The 17,140-nt window shown below is 64.6% G+C and overlaps 2 protein-coding genes across 2 annotated transcripts; one reads left to right on the forward strand and one right to left on the reverse strand.

The window, feature by feature from the left end:
• The first annotated feature begins 1,080 nt into the window (after window positions 1-1,080).
• Window positions 1,081-5,817, forward strand: LOC115640352 (proline-rich transmembrane protein 2-like). Its single transcript, XM_030543087.1, has 4 exons — window positions 1,081-1,301; window positions 1,636-2,286; window positions 3,007-3,139; window positions 5,494-5,817. Exons 2-4 carry the CDS (start codon window positions 1,645-1,647, stop codon window positions 5,502-5,504), a joined length of 786 nt encoding a protein of 261 aa, XP_030398947.1. The 5' UTR covers window positions 1,081-1,301; window positions 1,636-1,644; the 3' UTR covers window positions 5,505-5,817.
• Window positions 5,818-8,168: 2,351 nt separating this feature from the next.
• CDIPT (CDP-diacylglycerol--inositol 3-phosphatidyltransferase) lies at window positions 8,169-14,072 on the reverse strand. Its single transcript, XM_030543085.1, has 6 exons — window positions 13,887-14,072; window positions 10,876-11,010; window positions 10,615-10,768; window positions 10,428-10,509; window positions 9,994-10,075; window positions 8,169-9,302 (listed from the first exon to the last, which is right to left on the reverse strand). Exons 1-6 carry the CDS (start codon window positions 13,930-13,932, stop codon window positions 9,151-9,153), a joined length of 651 nt encoding a protein of 216 aa, XP_030398945.1. The 5' UTR covers window positions 13,933-14,072; the 3' UTR covers window positions 8,169-9,150.
• Window positions 14,073-17,140: the final 3,068 nt, after the last annotated feature.

Raw genomic sequence — 17,140 nt, forward strand, 5'->3', positions numbered from 1 at the left:
CACTCCCGACCCGCAGCCCCTGCCAGCCCAGCCCTGCCCCCCCAGCTCTGCCGGTGCCCCTCACTCCCGACCTACAGCCCCTGCCAGCCCAGCCCTGCCCCCCCAGCTCTGCCGGTGCCCCTCACTGCCGACCCGCAGCCCCTGCTAGCCCAGCCCTAGGCCCCCCAGCTCTGCCAGTGCCCCTCACTCCCGACCCGCAGCCCCTGCCAGCCCTGCCCTGCCCTGCCCCCCCCCAGCTCTGCCGGTGCCTCTCACTCCAGACCCGCAGCCCCTGCTAGCCCAGTCCTGCCCCCCCCGCTCTGCCGGTGCCCCTCACTCCCGACCCGCAGCCCCTGCCAGCCCAGCCCTGCCCCCCCAGCTCTGTCGGTGCCCCTCACTCCCGACCTGCAGCCCCTGCAAGCCCATCCCTGCCCTGCTGGTGCTCCTCACTGCCGACCCGCAGCCCCTGCCAGCCCAGTCCTGCCCCCCCCAGCTCTGCCGGTGCCCCTCACTCCCGACCCGCAGCCCCTGCCAGCCCAGCCCTGCCCCCCCAGCTCTGCCGGTGCCCCTCACTCCCAACCCGCAGCCCCTGCCAGCCCAGCCCTGCCCCCCCAGCTCTGCCGGTGCCCCTCACTCCCGACCCGCAGCCCCCGCCAGCCCAGCCCTGCCCCCCCGCCCCCGCTCTGCCGGTGCCCCTCACTCCCCACCCGCAGCCCCCCCAGCTCTGCCGGTGCCCCTCACTCCCGACCCGCAGCCCCTGCCAGCCCAGCCCTGCCCCCCCAGCTCTGCCGGTGCCCCTCACTCCCGACCCGCAGCCCTGCCCCCCAGCTCTGCTGGTGCCCCTCACTCCCGACCCGCAGCCCTGTCAGCCCAGCCCTGACCCCACTAGCTCTGCCGGTGCCCCTCACTCCCGACCTGCAGCCCCTGCCAGCCCAGCCCTGCCCCCACCCAGCCCTGCCGGTGCCCCTCACTCCCAACCCTCAGCCCCTGCCAGCCCAGCCCTGCCCCCCCAGCTCTGCCGGTGCCCCTCACTCCCGACCCGCAGCCCCTGCTAGCCCTGCCCCCCCACCAGCTCTGCCCCTCCCAGGATCTGCCCCATAGGCGGGGGGGGGGGAGCGGGGCGGCTGTAGCTGCATGAGACAGGGAGTGAATTGGGGGGGGTCAGTCTCAGCCCCAGACAAAGCGGGGGGGGTTGCCTCCCTCCCTCCGCTAGCACGTTTCCCTCGCTCGCTGCATCCCGCCTCCCGCGGGGGGGGGCGGGGGGGAGCTTGTCTGCAGCCGCCGCGCCCGGGTCCCCCCCAGCATCTTGTGCAGCGCGACAGGTAGGGACCGACCCCCGCCCCCAGGGCAGGAGCCGGCAGCAGAGGTGGCGGGGGGGGACGTGGGGGGGCCTGGCCGGCCTCTCTCCCCCTCCCCCACCCCCACCCTGGGAAAAAGGGAAAGCAGCCCAAGGCAGCCCCCGGGAGGGGCTCCGGGGCGGGGAAATGGGGGTGGGGGGTCTGGAAAGAGGTTGGTGGGGAGTAGGGGTGGGGGACGGGAGGGAGAGTGGAGAGGGGGGTTCAGGGGCAGTGGGTGATGGGCAGGGGTGGGAGGAGGTTGGGGGTATTGTGGTGAGTTGTGGGTCTGTGTCTCTACCCCTCCCATCTCTCCCCACAGGGTCCCCCAATGTCGGACGACGCGGAAAAGAAGGATGAGTCGCCCCCCACGGGGCCAACAGAGCTGCAGCCACTGGTGCCCCAGAGTCCCCCTTCAGCCCCACTGGCCCCCCAGAGTCCTCCCCAGAGTCCCCTCCTGCCCCCACAGAGTCCCCCCTCGGCCCCAGACACCTCCCCATCAGCCCCAGATGTCCCCCCCTCGGCCCCAGATGCCCCCCCCTCAACAGCAGTAACTGTGATGGTGGAGGATGAGGGGGAGCCAGAGGAGGGGCCCCAACAAAATGGACAGGCTGTGGGTGTGGGGGGTACCTCCTACCCCCCCCATGCCTCCCCCCCTGCCCCAGGCCCCTCCGGTGCCGTCAGGCCCCGCCCGCCCACTCCGACCCCTGCTCGCTCCAAATCAGCCTCCCTGGGCGATCTGGGGGGCAAGGCCAGCACGAGCGGGGGGCCACGGGGGTGGGGCAGCCTGGTGGGGTCCCAGGTGCATCTGGCAGGGGCAGGGTCACCCCGCCCCAGCCTGAGCCGCCAGCCCTCCGGGACCGAGGGGGGCCCGGAGGCGGAAAAGCCGAGGGATTATATCCTGCTGGCCACCCTCTCCTGCTTCTGCCCCATCTGGCCCATCAACATCGTCGCCTTCGTGTACTCCGTCATGGTGAGAGCCCCCCACCCCCTACTGTGCCCCCCACTGGCCCCTGGAGCCCCACTGCCCCCCACTGGCCCCCACAACCCCCCACTGTCCCCCCTGGAGCCCCTACTGTGCCCCACTGTGCCCCCACAGAGACCCCACTGTGCTCCCCGGAGACCCCACCACTCCAGAGCCCCCCACTGTGCCCCCAGAACCCCCCACTGTGCCCCAGAGCCCCTCACTGTGCCCCCAGAACCCCCCACTGCTCCCCCGAAACCCACCATTCCCCAGAGACCTCTGTGCCCCCACCATAACCCCCAGAAACCCAATACCCCCAGCACCCCTCACAACACTCCCATACACCCCAGAAACCCAGCACCCCACCACCACGCCCCCATGTCCCCTGGAAACCCAGCATGTCCCAGAGCCCTCCAACATGCCCCAGCATCCCCCCACTGCACCTAAGTATTCCACACTGTGCCCCAACTCCCCCCAACCCCCCATGCACCCCTAATAGCCCCTGGGCCCCAGAAGAACCCAAACAGCCCAATAACCCCACTTCAGCCCCCAGCCCCCCCAAATACTCCACACACCCCTCCTGCTGTAGCTCAAACCCACCAGCTCTCCCCGCATTCCCCCCTAGCTCTCGGGGACACAGAGAGCCCCTGCCATGCAGGAGGGGGGTCTCAGGGCGGTGATGGGGGGGTTCCAGGCCCCCCCGATCTTACCCCATGTCTCTCCCCGCAGTCCCGGAACAGCCTGCAGCAGGGGGACCTGGACGGGGCGCGGCGGCTGGGCCGCGTGGCCAAACTGCTGAGCGTGGTGGCCCTCCTCGGGGGCATCGTCATCATCATCCTCTCGGTCGCCATCAACTTCGGCCGTGAGTGTGGGGTGCAGAGCCCCCAGAACCCCCCAAATCAACCCCGGGACCCTGAATCGCCCCCAAGGCCCTGAAAAGCCCCTGGGACCTCCATACGCTCCCTGGACCTCAAATCTCCCCTGGAACCCCCATACAGCCCCAGAACCCCAAATAGCCCCTGGGATCCCAAAATGCCCCCAGGACCCCAATATACCTCCAGGACCCTGATATATCCCCAGGAGCCCCATAGCCTACCCCCAGAATCTGGACAAGCTCCCAGGATACTGAAACACCCCTGGGACCCCCAAAAACCCCTGGGACCCACATACACACACACCCCGGGATCTCGATATACATCTGGGATCCCCCTACACCCCTGGGATGCTGATACCTCCCCCTGGGACTCTAATGCACCCCACATTACCCCCAGGACCCCAATATGCCCTGCATGATCCCCTGGGACCCTGGTATGTCCTGCCCAACTCCCCAAGACACAACACACCCCACATGACCCCCCTGGTACCACATTTTGCTGCACACATTCCCCCTAGGATCACAGAACGCCCTGTACAGCCCCTTGGGACCCAGAACCCCAATATGTCCTGCACAACCCCCCTGGGATCCTGATATGCCCTGGGCCCCCCCAAAAATCCCTGGCACCCTGATATGCCTCATACAATATCTGGGACCCTGATTCACCCCACACAACCCCCCAGGACCTTGAAATGCCCCTTGGACCCTGATACGCCCCTGGGACCCTGGTTCACCCTGCATGACCCCTGGGCTCCCAAATGCCCCTCAAGACTCCGATAAGCCCCACACAATCCCATGAGACCCCAAAACATCCCTAGGACCCCCTGGACTCTGATATGCCCCTGGAATCCTGATACACACCTGGGACCCAAAAATGCCCCCAGGACCCTAAAATGCCCCACATGACACCCCAGACCCTGATAGGCCTCACACAATCCCCTGGACTGATACATCCCACACAATGTGCTGGGACCCCCCAAATACCCCTGTGACAGGATCCTCGGGGTGTAACCTGGGACTGTGGGGCCGCTTTGCCCCCCAATCTGTCTCCAGCCTGGGCTGTCTCTCGCAATGCCCTGCTAGTGACCAGCAGCAACCCCTCCAGGCGCTGCGATCACTCAGCTGTCAGCATGTGGAGCCCCCACCGCAGACAGAGCCACTCACAAAAAGGCCCCGGCCAGATCCCCCCCTCCCAGCCCCGTACCTCAGGAATGCGTCTCGGCTGCCCCCACCCCTTTTGGGAGCAACGTGTGGTTACGATTTGGTTCCCCACTTCAGCCATGGAAAGTGGACGTGCACCAGCCTTTGCGACCTGAGCCGATTCCCCAGCCCCTCAGGCACACGCCCTGGGCAGATCAGCACTAGTCTAGGTTTCTTGAGGCCAGAAGATGGATGTTAAGCATCAGCGTTGTTACCCAAGGGCAGTAAAAGACGTGCGCAGCCGAGATTCTCAGCCTAGACTAGGCAAGGCCTGGGCGAAGGCGTTTTTCTCGCCCCGCCGGGTCCTGCAGGTCGGTTACGGGCTTTGCCACGCAGGCTCCCGTGAGCCTGGGGACCAGGCTCCTCAGGTCTCGGGGCCTTCGGGGGGAGGAGAAACCATGTGGCCTCTGTCCCCTATGTGACATGCTCAGACCTGGCCTTGGGGAGCACAAGTCCAGGCCTGTCTGGGGCGTTGCCGAGTCCCCAGCCAGGCTGAGCAGTTCCCCTGGTGGGGCCTCACGCAGGGGAGTCCTGGCATCCTAGCTCCCCTGGCGATGGGTGTTCGACAGCCACCTGGGCATATCCAAATGATGAATGGGGGGTTACCGGGCACCTCCCCGAGGTCTGGAGTGCCACAGCCGCAGCCTGGAACCCCAAAACACCCATGGGATCCAGCTATACTCCCTGGGACCACAAAATCCCCCCTTCGATCCCTGTATGCCACATACAATCCTCTTGGACCCCGAAACTCCCTCAGGGCCCCCCTACGCCTCAGAAGACCCCATGATGCCCCACACAACCCCCTGGAAGCACCCCAAAAGGCCCACTGGGACCCTCAAAATAACTCCCACAGGCCCCCAGGATCTGAAACGCTGCCCCCCAAGATCTTGATACATGATTCCCCCCCCCAAGACCCCAAAAGCCCCCCCCGGACATTCATACACCCTGAATGACCCTCCCCTGATACACCCCACATGACCCCTCAAGGACTTCAAACCCCACCCCCCCAGACCCTGATATGCCCCATATGACTTCCCTGGGACCCTGAGATGCCCTGCATTAACTGTCCTTCTCTTCCCCACCCCCACCTCTCCCCGACCCTCTGCTGCCCCCCTCCCTGCTCCCCCCCCATCCCTCCCCAGTGTTTCAGTGAAGACGACTCCGTGCTGTCCCCAGTCCTCCAACCCGGGAGCCCCCACCCAGCACTGCTCTAATGGGGACCAAACAGCCAACCCTCCAGGGGGGCCGAGGGGGCGGAGAGGGGGATTACGGCCGCCGACAGAGGGGTGCGGCCTCCAATCCCCCTTCCACCTCGGGGACAGCGCCAGAAAAGAAGACCAGGAGAGAATGGAGGAAGAAACCCCCCTCCATCTGTCCACCTGCATGCCTCCATCCAGCCATCCTACTGTCCATCCATCCATCCCGTCTGTCCATCCAGCCGTCCCACCATCTGTCCATCCATCCATCCTGTGTGTCCGTCTGTCCATCCAGCCGTCCCACTGTCCATCCATCCATCCCGTCTGTCCATCCAGCCATCCCACCATCTGTCCATCCAGCCGTCCATCCATCCATCCTGTGTGTCCGTCTGTCCATCCAGCCGTCCCACTGTCTGTCCATCTGTCCATCCAGCCGTCCCACTGTCCGTCCATCTGTCCATCCAGCCGTCCCACTGTCCATCTAGCCATCCATCCCACCGTCTGTCCAGCCGTCCATCCATCCATCCATCCCACTGTCCATCCAGCTGTCCCACTCTCCATCTAGCCATCCGTCCCACCGTCTGTCCAGCCATCCCACTGTCCATCTAGCCATCCATCCTACTGTCTGTCCATCTGTCCATCCGCCCCACTATCAGTCCAGCCATTCTGCCATCCATTCACCCATCCTGCCATTTGTTCATCCGTCAGTCCATCCGTCCCACTCTACCTAGCCATCCTGCTGTCTGTCCAGTCTGCTACCAACTTAACCATACTGTGACACAGCCATCCTCCCATCCCTCCATCCCCCTGCCATCCATCCATCCCATCCCTCCATCCAGCTCCCCTGCCATCCATCCTCTGATGTATCCATTCACCCATCCTCCTGTCTGTCCATCCATCTGTCCAGGCTTCTACTAACTCATCCATCCATCCAGCAACAAATCCGTCCCTCCATCCATTTGACCTTCTTTCTACCACTCCCCCTTCTCTTTCCTTGCCTGCCCTCTCTTCTGGCTCATTGCCTCTTTGACAGCAAATAAAACTCTTTTGATTTCCATGTTTACAAGACAAGAAAAAGTGTAGGCCCAAGATGCCAGTGGGACCCCTCTGCCGGGAGGGGGCACATTTACCTCCCAGCCTCCCTTCCCCCAAACGGACGGATGAAGCAGCGCCAGCGATGGAGACCCCTGCCCCCCTTCTCCCCGCTGTCTGGGGATGCAGCCAGCTAGGAGCTGGGATTTTGGGGCCTGCAGGAGAACATAGAAGAAAGGAATGAAGAAGGGGGTGAAAAGGTGCGAGGCCGCTGGGAACTGATTCCTCATTGATCCTATTTACAACCCCGCATCAGCCAACGAGGGAGATGGGCAGGCGGTGTCTGACCGGGGAACGATAGAGGAAGACAGGGGCCTCGGGCTGGTCACGTTTCGGTGGCAAGGAAGGACAGACTGAGAAAGACCCTAAGGAGGAGTGGGGAGGGAACCGGCCCAGATGCCAACCCCAGCCTGGCACCAAGTGACTTCAGACTGTTACCGACCTAACCTTGTGGGGAAGGGGCTGGTTCTGGGGGGCAGGGGAATGCCCTCAGCCAAGCCCCACCTGCTAGGTCCAAGCTTTTGCACGCTATCCACTGGGTAATGGGGTGGGGGCGGGGACAGTACAATGAGGGGGGGCACTGAAGGGGCTTGTGTTTTGATGTTGACATGCCAGTATTATACATGCATGTTTTTATATACTCTATTGTCGGGGGGTGGGATGGGGGAGTCACTCCTAGATGGGCCCTGGAGGTGGCTGGGGGGGTTCAATATTTGGGGGGTCACATTAAAAAAAAGCATTTGTTTAAAGTGAAAGGGAGAAATTAGGCCATTTGGGGGGACAAGGGTGCCCTTCTCCTCCAGGAGGTGTCAGGGCCCAGCTGGACCCACAGCAGGAACCGCTGGCTGAGGAGGGGAGGGGAATACGCCCCCCCCTTAAATCCTCCTGCGACGTCTTGTACGCAGGGGTTCTTGAATGGCCCCACATCCATTACTGTGGGGGTTAAATAGTGGGTTTTAACCCCACCTGGGAAATAACTCCCAGCCCCTGACTGCCAGAGAGCCCCCAAGCCGGGATGAATGAGCCCCCGGCCCAGCACCCCCGGGGCGGCTTGGAGCAATTCAGATGCATGAGAAACCAATAAACTCAGATGCATGAGAGCGGGTCCGTGTGTCTGTCTGCGGCCGGCCAGAGGGTCCCCATAGCCAGCACCCCGCCCCCCTGCAGAGAGACCCCATCCTACCACCACGCATGGAATCCCCCTTAACCAGCCCCCCACCCCCGAGAGAAACCCCATCCTACCACCACGCATGGTATCCCCCTTAACCAGCCCCCCACCCCCCAGAGAGACCCCATCCTACCACCAGGCCTGGGTCCCCCATAACCAGCTCCCCACCCCCCAGAGAAACCCCATCCTAGCACCAGGCCTGGGATCCCCCATAACCAGCCCCCCACCCCCCAGAGAGACCCCATCCTAGCACCAGGCCTGGGATCCCCCATAACCAGCCCCCCTGCCCCACCCCTGAGTGGCCATGTCCTGGCACTGGACCAGGGGTCCCCGTGTGCCAGGTTGAAAGGAGAGGCTGGGATTGATGGGCTACTCTTTATTGTAGCTGGGACTCCTCCCCACAGTGGGTTTAGTTACCCCCCAGGCCCCAGGGGTGGGAGGCAGGGGGCTGAGGTCCAGCAGCGTCTAACATCCACCACACACATGGAAACTAGGTCACAGGAAAGTGGCCATCGCATGGGGGGACCAGGACCATGCTCCCCTGGGTGCAGGGAGGTCAGGCATGATGACACCCCCATGAGACCCCCACACACCAGGGGCAGTGAGGAGTCTGCACTCAGGGGAGAACAGGCAGGGCAAAACCATGGCCGCCCTCACGCCAAGCTAGGGAGCATAAAGCCTTGTGGGAAGGAAAAAAAGAGCCAGGGGGGATCTGGCAAGGTGACCCCTCCCCCATAGCCATACCCCCCCGGAGTGATTGCCCCAAGGACAAAGCATCAGGGGAACAGGAGGAGGAACCAATATGGCTTCCACGGGAGTGCAAAGCATGATGGGACATGGATCAGGAGCCTTGTAAACAATCCCAAACACCAGCCCTCAGGTGGGAGCACAAAGCATTTCGGGAAATTCGGGGGGTCAGGTATAAATACGGCCACTGCCCAAACAAGTGCAAAGCATCATGGGAAACCAAGGGAACTGGAATAAGCCACAGCAGCATTGTGGGAAACAATGGGAGGCAGAAGTGACATCTGCCCCCCAATCAACGCCCAGGGCCCGCTGCAAAGCAGGGTGGGAAGTGGACATGGGGGATAAATATGGCCCCTGCTCAGTTAATCCAGCCCCCCACCTCTGGGGGGAGAGGGGGACAGACGCTACAAGTTTGGCAGGACTTCCGCGCCCCCCTGCAAAGCACTGTGGGAAACGTGCCAGTGCCACAAGCACACAACACTGCGATTGGTGGGTTTCTAGCCAATGGAGGGGAGCCCCACCCCAGTGAGGGGGGGCGGGTCCCAGCAGGACTGGGGGGGTGGGTTTGTCTCTGCCAGCCTCCCCCTCCCTCACTGCTACTTCTTCTTGGCCCGCTCGGCCATGTCCAGGGCGGCAATATTGCAGGAGGCAGAGACGAGGTGCACGAGGCTGATGAGGGACTTGAGGGCAGCGATGGGGGTCGAGACCCAGAGGATGAGACGGAAAAGACCCAGGCGTCCGGGGAGCACTGAGTGGGGAGGGGAGAGAGTTACACACACACAGCCCAGGCGGTGCCCCTCACTCCCGCCTCGCAGCCCCTGCCCCCCCAGCCCTGCCGGTGCCCCTCACTCCCGACCCGCAGCCCCTGCCCCCCCAGCCCTGCCGGTGCCCCTCACTCCCGCCCCGCAGCCCCTGCCCCCCCAGCCCTGCCGGTGCCCCTCACTCCCGACCCGCAGCCCCTGCCCCCCCAGCCCTGCCGGTGCCCCTCACTGCCGCCCCGCAGCCCCTGCCCCCCCCAGCCCTGCCGGTGCCCCTCACTGCCGCCCCGCAGCCCCTGCCAACCAGCCCTGCCTCCCCCCCAGCTCTGCCAGTGCCCCTCACTCCCACCCCACAGCCCCTGCCAGCCCAGCCCTGCCCCCCCCAGTCCTGCCGGTGCCCCTCACTCCCGCCCCACAGCCCCTGCCAGCCCAGCCCTGCCCCCCCCAGTCCTGCCGGTGCCCCTCACTCCCGACCCGCAGACCCTGCTAGCCCAGCCCTGCCCCCCCCAGCTCTGCCGGTGCCCCTCACTCCCGACCCGCAGACCCTGCTAGCCCAGCCCTGCCCCCCCCAGCTCTGCCGGTGCCCCTCACTCCCGACCCGCAGACCCTGCTAGCCCAGCCCTGCCCCCCCAAGCTCCGCTGGTGCCCCTCACTCCTGCCCCACAGCCCCCACACACCCACCTGCAGGCCCCTCCGTGAAGTGCAGCAGGTACAGCATGCAGTAGAAGAGCTCGTTCCCTGCACATATGAGGAAGAGGACGGGCTGGGGAACGGGAGGAAGCAGAGTCAGAGCAGCCTGTGGAACTCCCTGCCACAGGATCGAACCGACAGCTCCAGTTTCAAGGGATTCAAGGGGCCGGACAATTTGGCTAAGCATTGTGGGATGTGGGGGACGGCCGGGGAGTCCTTTGGAATAAATATCACTGCCTCTGAATCCCCCTTCCCACCCCAGAGCTTGAGGAGGACAAAGCATTGTGGGAAAGGGAGGTATTATGGGAAACATGTCAAGCAGCAAGGAGACACAGCCGTGCCTGGTGGGTGTCGAGAAGGGGGGCCCGTGACTCAGGAAGTGACCGGGGCAGGGGGGCAGTGAGGGGCCCGGGGGTGTCACTCACCCGCGAGGTGTAATAAACCCGCAGCACCGGATTCCCCGTCAGATCGATGCTCTTGTGACTGTCGCTGCCCCGAACCACGGAGCTGGGGAGAGGTGGGAACATCAGCAGGGGGTGGGGTGGGGGACAAGGCCCACCCCAGCCCCGCCCCCAGGGTGTCCCCCAAGCCCCGCCCCCAGCCCCCACCCACCTGTGCAGGTGCAGCCAGTGGCTGGCGATGTCCAGGGTCATGCTGAGCTGGTAGAGGAGGGCACGGGGCGGGTCCAGCAGCGCCAGGTTCACCAGCAGGCACATGGTGGCGCAGCGATCGGTCAGCATATCCAGCATGGCACCGAACCGGGTCCCTGCCACCGGGGGGAAGGGGTCAGAGCTGCAGCCCCACCCACAGAGCCCCCCCTCCCAAGCCCCATGCCTGCAGTGGGGGACAGAGCACCCAGTGGGGGGGCCCTACCTTGGTTGAGGGCCCGGGCCGCGTGGCCGTCAAACGCGTCCAGCAGGCCGCTGAGCAGGTAGGAGGCGGTGGCCGGGCCGGGGTCGCTCGGCATGAAATAAAAGGCAACGAAGAGGAGAAGGACCCGGGCGTAGCCTGCAGGGGGCAAGAGAGACACGGTGCTCCTCAATCCCGACCCGCAGCCCCCCACCAGCTCCGCCCTGGGCTCCCCTGTGCGGGGGGCACTGGGATCATCTGGGCTGAGCCCCGACCCGAGAACCCCCCAGCTGGGCTGAGCTGCCAGGCTGGAGAATCCCCATCAGCTCTGCCTGGGCCATATTTGCAGCCTCTTTCCAGGTGGGATTGTCCAGCCGCTGTGGCGTGTCAGACCTTCCTCAGCAGGAGCGACAAGCCGGGGTGATGATCTGTTCCCCATGGAGGTGCTGCCCAGCCGGGCCCCACTCTCCCGGAGCCGGCCCTGCGTTAAGCCGACCAGCTGGAGCTCCTGGAGTCTCTTGCTCGAGGGCAGGTTTCTGAGCCTTTCTTCCTCCCCGGGGCTCTTCTCTGACCCCTCCAATGGCTCAACATCCTCCTGGAGCTGCAGGCACCAGAGCCGGCCCTGGGATCCCAGCCGCGGCCGCCTCAGGGCCGAATCCTGAGGGAAAATCCCCTCTGCTGCTCCGCAAGATCCCCCGTGTGCACAGCCCTTTCGGCCCCAGCACTGCACTGAGAGCTCCTGTTCCACTGATTATTCCCGCCCCCCCCCCAACTTGCTGAAAGTCCCTGCGTCCCCGGGCGGACCCCCCAGCCAGTAAGTGCAGCTGGCCCTCGTCCCGCCCAGGGACCGGCATATATGTGTAGCTGGATTCAAACACACCGTGTCTGCTTGTGCCCGTTTACCCAGCACCCCGCTGGCTCTACCAGTGACCTCTTCTCCATGCCCCCCTCACTCCCCAGGTCCGGGGCTGCTGCAAACTTCACCAGAGGGGACGACACCCCAGGCGGAGCCAGCCAGACAAGGCATCACTAAGACACTGTTGTGAATCTGGGCCCCTGCCGCACCCCTCCTTCCTTCCTGGGATGGGTGGGAAGGGGCTGCATGGCCCTCAGCATTCTCCTGTCCTGGTCCGGCCACATGCTCTAAGGCTCCAGCTTCCCAGGGGCAGGAAGGAGGAGTGTTTGCCTCCTTCTCATGCCTCCCACCTCAGCCACCGCTGGAGCTGGGATGCTGCACGGCTGGTGAGTCAAGCCCTGAGCCAGTCCCCACGGGGCCATCACTAGAGGCGTCAACGCCAAAGGGCAGAGTTAAACTGCATTAAGCCCCAGTGTGGACGCTCTCGCTCAGAATTAAGTTGGTTTTGCTTAATTCACTGGGGAAGCGGAATTGAATTAAGGGCACCGTGGTGCCGACTGAGGGCGTTCACACTGGGGTTTGTAGGGGTCAGTGCCTCCATTCCTGCTTGACAGCGGCGGTGAATTCGGATGGACTCTCCCCGACGGCCCCATGCGAACAGACCTCACATCTGAAAGCAGCTGGATGGTGCGAGGGACGCCCTGGGTACAGCAGCATGAGGGGGCCCATCTCAACCCCCGCGGACGGGAGAAACCCAAAGGTGTAACAGGGATACTGGGCATGGGTGGCTACCAGCTGCCTGTGCGTGGTGAGTGGAGAAGGGGCAGCCAGGTGCTGCAGAGAGGGGGCCACCATCGAGGCCATGGGCCAGGGAAGCCTCCAGGCACGGGGCTGGATCCATCCATGCTGGAGGGGATGGTGCAGGGTGGCAGAGTTTAAGGAGCGTGTGACCTGCTGGCACCCCAATATTCAGCACTGTCATGTCCTGAGGATATGGTCTGTACAAAGTGAGTCTTGTGAGGTGTCCTTCTAAAAGTCTTGATGTGCTAGACAGGAATCTCTCACTGGACTGTAGGCGCTGTCGGCATGTTGGAAGTTATGAAGTTTGGCTTCACGTGTGCTACTGAAACGCACTGTGAGATTACAAACACCCACCAGCCGCCTTTTAGGTACAAGAGTAAAAAGGCCAAAGCATGTTAGTGGCTCATCGAGGAAACGCACCCAAGCACCAGGGTTACCCCAGGAACCATGTACAAGAGAAACCTCTCCAAGGCAGCCCAACCAAGGGGAACTATCGGAGCCAGGGCATAGCACAGCTTTCCAGGGAGGGGGGAGAAGATAGAAAACAGGGGACAGTGACATCCTGGGCGTTCCTCACTCCCCCACCACCACCACACTGGAAACACCTGAGGAATAAAGACTGAGCAGGGGGAAAGTGATGGTCCAGGCTACAGGGATTTTAGCCTGTGTATGAAAACCTGGGAAAGCCAAGGCAGCTTGTGCCTTAAGAATCTGCCAGCCTGTTTGTCACTCAGGGTGAGAATTCACTAATTCATCTCCTACTTATCTAGAGTGTTAAACTCAGTTTGTGGTTTTCTTTATTTACTGCTAATCTGCTTTGATCTCTTTGCTCTCACTTATAAACAATTTTTTGTGGCTAATAAACTTATGTGATGTTTAGTCCAAACCAGTATGCGTTTGACTAAGGCGTCTGGGGAAAATCTCAGCTTGGTTCCCACAAGTGTGCACGGCCCTGGTCACATTGAGGGCACGGCGGACAGGGCGTTAAACCCATATACGGACCCGATTTGAGCAGGACAGGACGTACTGCTCTAGGAGGCTACAGAACGTGCGTTTGACTGCAGCTGCGTTGTCCCGACCTGTGTGATGCTGAGGTGCAGGCTGGGGGCTTCTGCAGCTTGTCACAAGAGCATGTGTGAGGCAGCCCAGGCTGATGGGTCAGAGGGCTCAGTGGTCACCCAGTTCCAGGTGGTGCCCCGGGGAAAACCCATGACACCGGGGACCTGCCAAGAAAGCTCAGGGCCACTGGTTCCTGGGATGGCACCACCCCCCAGCAGCCAGGGCAGAACAGGGCAGCATGAATGGGACAGGGGCCTGCCCCCTGGGGTGCACCAACTCTGACCCAGCTCTGAGGATCCCCCCAGCTCCCCTCACTCACCAATGAGGTTCGGAACGAAGAGGAAGATGTTTTCGTCCTTCATCATCTCTGTGGGTGCTGGGTCTGCTGCCTTCCCCTCGGTGAGCCCTGGGATCCCCACAACCAATGCACCAGCCTTGCCCCCCCACCAGCCCTGGGGTCCCCCCAGCCAATGCACCAGCCTTGCCCCCCTGCACCAGCCCTGGGGTCCCTCCCAGCCAATGCACCAACCCTGCCCCCCTGCACCAGCCCTGGGGTCCCCCCCAGCCAATGCACCAACCCTGCCCCCCTGCACCAGCCCTGGGATCCCTCCCAGCCAATGCACCAACCCTGCCCCCCTGCACCAGCCCTGGGGTCCCCACAGCCAATGCACCAACCCTGCCCCCCTGCACCAGCCCTGGGGTCCCCACAACCAATGCACCAACCCTGCCCCCCTGCACCAGCCCTGGGGTCCCCCCCAGCCAATGCACCAGCCCTGCCCCCCTGCACCAGCCCTGGGGTCCCCACAGCCAATGCACCAGCCCTGCCCCCCTGCACCAGCCCTGGGGTCCCCCCAGCCAATGCACCAGCCCTGCCGCTGCGCTGAGCGGGAAGAACAAATGGCCGCTGCCCCTTTAAGATCCCCGGGACTCTTACCCCTCCCGCACCCTTGTTGGGCTGTACCAAGCTGTCCTGAGGGGGAGGACGTGGGCAGAGACGCGGGTAACGGGGGCAGGGGGATAGTGAGCCCCATTAGGGAGGAACCATTTCATCTCAGGGGGGTCTCCCCTCCTCTCACGGACGGGAAGGGTGTCATACTCCAGCCCCCAGTTGGTTCAGTCCGGGATGTTCCATTCCCCCACCCCTTGCTGTGGCAAGGTTGGCATCGCTCAGGTTCAGCCATAGAGCACCTGGCGAGCTGCGGGCTAGAGTGCCCCATCCGGGAAAGGACGCCATTTTGGTTAATAGTCGCCAGTTCCGGTTCCTGCACGAAAGTCATGTGACACTCAGTTACCGAATTGGAGCACAGACGCACGAAGGGTCGCTATCAACGACCTTCCCACAATCCCCTGGGGCTGGCAAGGCCCATTTCCCACAATCCCTAGCGGCGAATAAAGACCATTTCCCACAATCCCCCTGCGGCTGGCAAGGCCCATTTCCCACAATCCCTTGCGGCGGGCAAAGCCCATTTCCCACAATCCCCTGGGGCAGGGCCGAACTCTGGCAGCCTGGCCAAGGTCCGGCTGAGCGGGCTCGGGGGGTGTCTCCCCCCACGCTCCACCCCAGAGCCGGCTGCATTCCAGGGGAGCCAGACGGAGCTCACAGTCCCTGCGCAGGGTCCGGCTGAGCGGGCTCGGGGGTGTCTCCCCCCACGCTCCACCCCAGAGCCGGCTGCATTCCAGGGGAGCCAGACGGAGCTCACAGTCCCTGCGCAGGGTCCGGCTGAGCGGGCTCGGGGGTGTCTCCCCCCACGCTCCACCCCAGAGCCGGCTGCATTCCAGGGGAGCCAGACGGAGCTCACAGTCCCTGCGCAGGGTCCGGCTGAGCGGGCTCAGGGGGTGTCTCCCCCCACGCTCCACCCCAGAGCCGGCTGCATTCCAGGGGAGCCAGACGGAGCTCACAGTCCCTGCGCAGGGTCCGGCTGAGCGGGTTCGGGGGTGTCTCCCCCCACGCTCCACCCCAGAGCCGGCTGCATTCCAGGGGAGCCAGACGGAGCTCACAATCCCTGCGCAGGGTCCGGCTGAGCGGGCTCGGGGGGCGTCTCCCCCCACGCTCCACCCCAGAGCCGGCTGCATTCCAGGGGAGCCAGACGGAGCTCACAGTCCCTGCGCGGGGTCCGGCTGAGCGGACTCGGGGGGTGTCTCCCCCCACGCTCCACCCCAGAGCCGGCTGCATTCCAGGGGAGCCAGGCGGAGCTCACAGTCCCTGCGCAGGGTCCGGCTGAGCGGGCTCGGGGCGTATCCCCCCACGCTCCACCCCAGAGCCGGCTGCATTCCAGGGGAGCCAGACGGAGATCACAGTCCCTGCGCAGGGTCCGGCTGAGCGGGCTCGGGGGGCGTCTGACCCCACGCTCCACCCCAGAGCCGGCTGCATTCCAGGGGAGCCAGACGGAGCTCACAGTCCCTGCGCAGGGTCCGGCTGAGCGGACTCGGGGGGTGTCTCCCCCCACGCTCCACCCCAGAGCCGGCTGCATTCCAGGGGAGCCAGACGGAGCTCACAGTCCCTGCGCAGAGTCCGGCTGAGCGGACTCGGGGGGTGTCTCCCCCCTACGCTCCACCCCAGAGCCGGCTGCATTCCAGGGGAGCCAGACGGAGCTCACAGTCCCTGCGCGGGGTCCGGCTGAGCGGGTTCGGGGCGTCTGCCCCCCACGCTCCACCCCAGAGCCGGCTGCATTCCAGGGGAGCCAGACGGAGCTCACAGTCCCTGCGCAGGGTCCGGCTGAGCGGGCTCGGGGGGCGTCTCCCCCCCACGCTCTACCCCAGAGCCGGCTGCATTCCAGGGGAGCCAGACGGAGCTCACAGTCCCTGCGCAGGGTCCGGCTGAGCGGGTTCGGGGTGTCTCCCCCCCACGCTCCACCCCAGAGCGGGCTGCATTCCAGGGGAGCCAGACGGAGCTCACAGTCCCTGCGCAGGGTCCGGCTGAGCGGGCTCGGGGGGCGTCTCCCCCCATGCTCCACCCCAGAGCCGGCTGCATTCCAGGGGAGCCAGACGGAGCTCACAGTCCCTGCGCGGGGTCCGGCTGAGCGGGCTCGGGGCGTCTCCACCCACGCTCCACCCCAGAGCCGGCTGCATTCCAGGGGAGGCAGACGGAGCTCACAGTCCCTGCGCGGGGTCCGGCTGAGCGGGCTCGGGGCGTCTCCACCCACGCTCCACCCCAGAGCCGGCTGCATTCCAGGGGAGCCAGACGGAGCTCACAGTCCCTGCGCAGGGTCCGGCTGAGCGGGTTCGGGGCGTCTCCCCCCACGCTCCACCCCAGAGCCGGCTGCATTCCAGGGGAGCCAGACGGAGCTCACAGTCCCTGCGCAGGGTCCGGCTGAGCGGGCTCAGGGGGTGTCTCCCCCCACGCTCCACCCCAGAGCCGGCTGCATTCCAGGGGAGCCAGACGGAGCTCACAGTCCCTGCGCGGGGTCCGGCTGAGCGGGTTCGGGGCGTCTCCCCCCTACGCTCCACCCCAGAGCCGGCTGCATTCCAGGGGAGCCAGACGGAGCTCACAGTCCCTGCGCGGGGTCCGGCTGAGCGGGCTCGGGGGGCGTCTGACCCCACGCTCCACCCCAGAGCCGGCTGCATTCCAGGGGA

The sequence above is a fragment of the Gopherus evgoodei genome, unplaced genomic scaffold, assembly GCF_007399415.2.
Source record: "Gopherus evgoodei ecotype Sinaloan lineage unplaced genomic scaffold, rGopEvg1_v1.p scaffold_303_arrow_ctg1, whole genome shotgun sequence".
Classification (NCBI taxonomy): Eukaryota; Metazoa; Chordata; order Testudines; family Testudinidae; genus Gopherus; species Gopherus evgoodei.

Bases quoted from the DNA above. Each gene is read 5' to 3' on its own strand.
- LOC115640352 (XM_030543087.1), top strand. From the start codon at position 1,645: ATGTCGGACGACGCGGAAAAGAAGGATGAGTCGCCCCCCACGGGGCCA. The intron at 2,287-3,006 runs GTGAGAGCCCCC...CTCTCCCCGCAG, and splicing joins CCTTCGTGTACTCCGTCATG to TCCCGGAACAGCCTGCAGCA.
- CDIPT (XM_030543085.1), bottom strand. From the start codon at position 13,932: ATGATGAAGGACGAAAACATCTTCCTCTTCGTTCCGAACCTCATTG. The intron at 11,011-13,886 runs GTGAGTGAGGGG...TGCCCCCTGCAG, and splicing joins CTTCGTTCCGAACCTCATTG to GCTACGCCCGGGTCCTTCTC. The intron at 10,076-10,427 runs GTGAGTGACACC...CCCGTTCCCCAG, and splicing joins GGGTTTATTACACCTCGCGG to CCCGTCCTCTTCCTCATATG.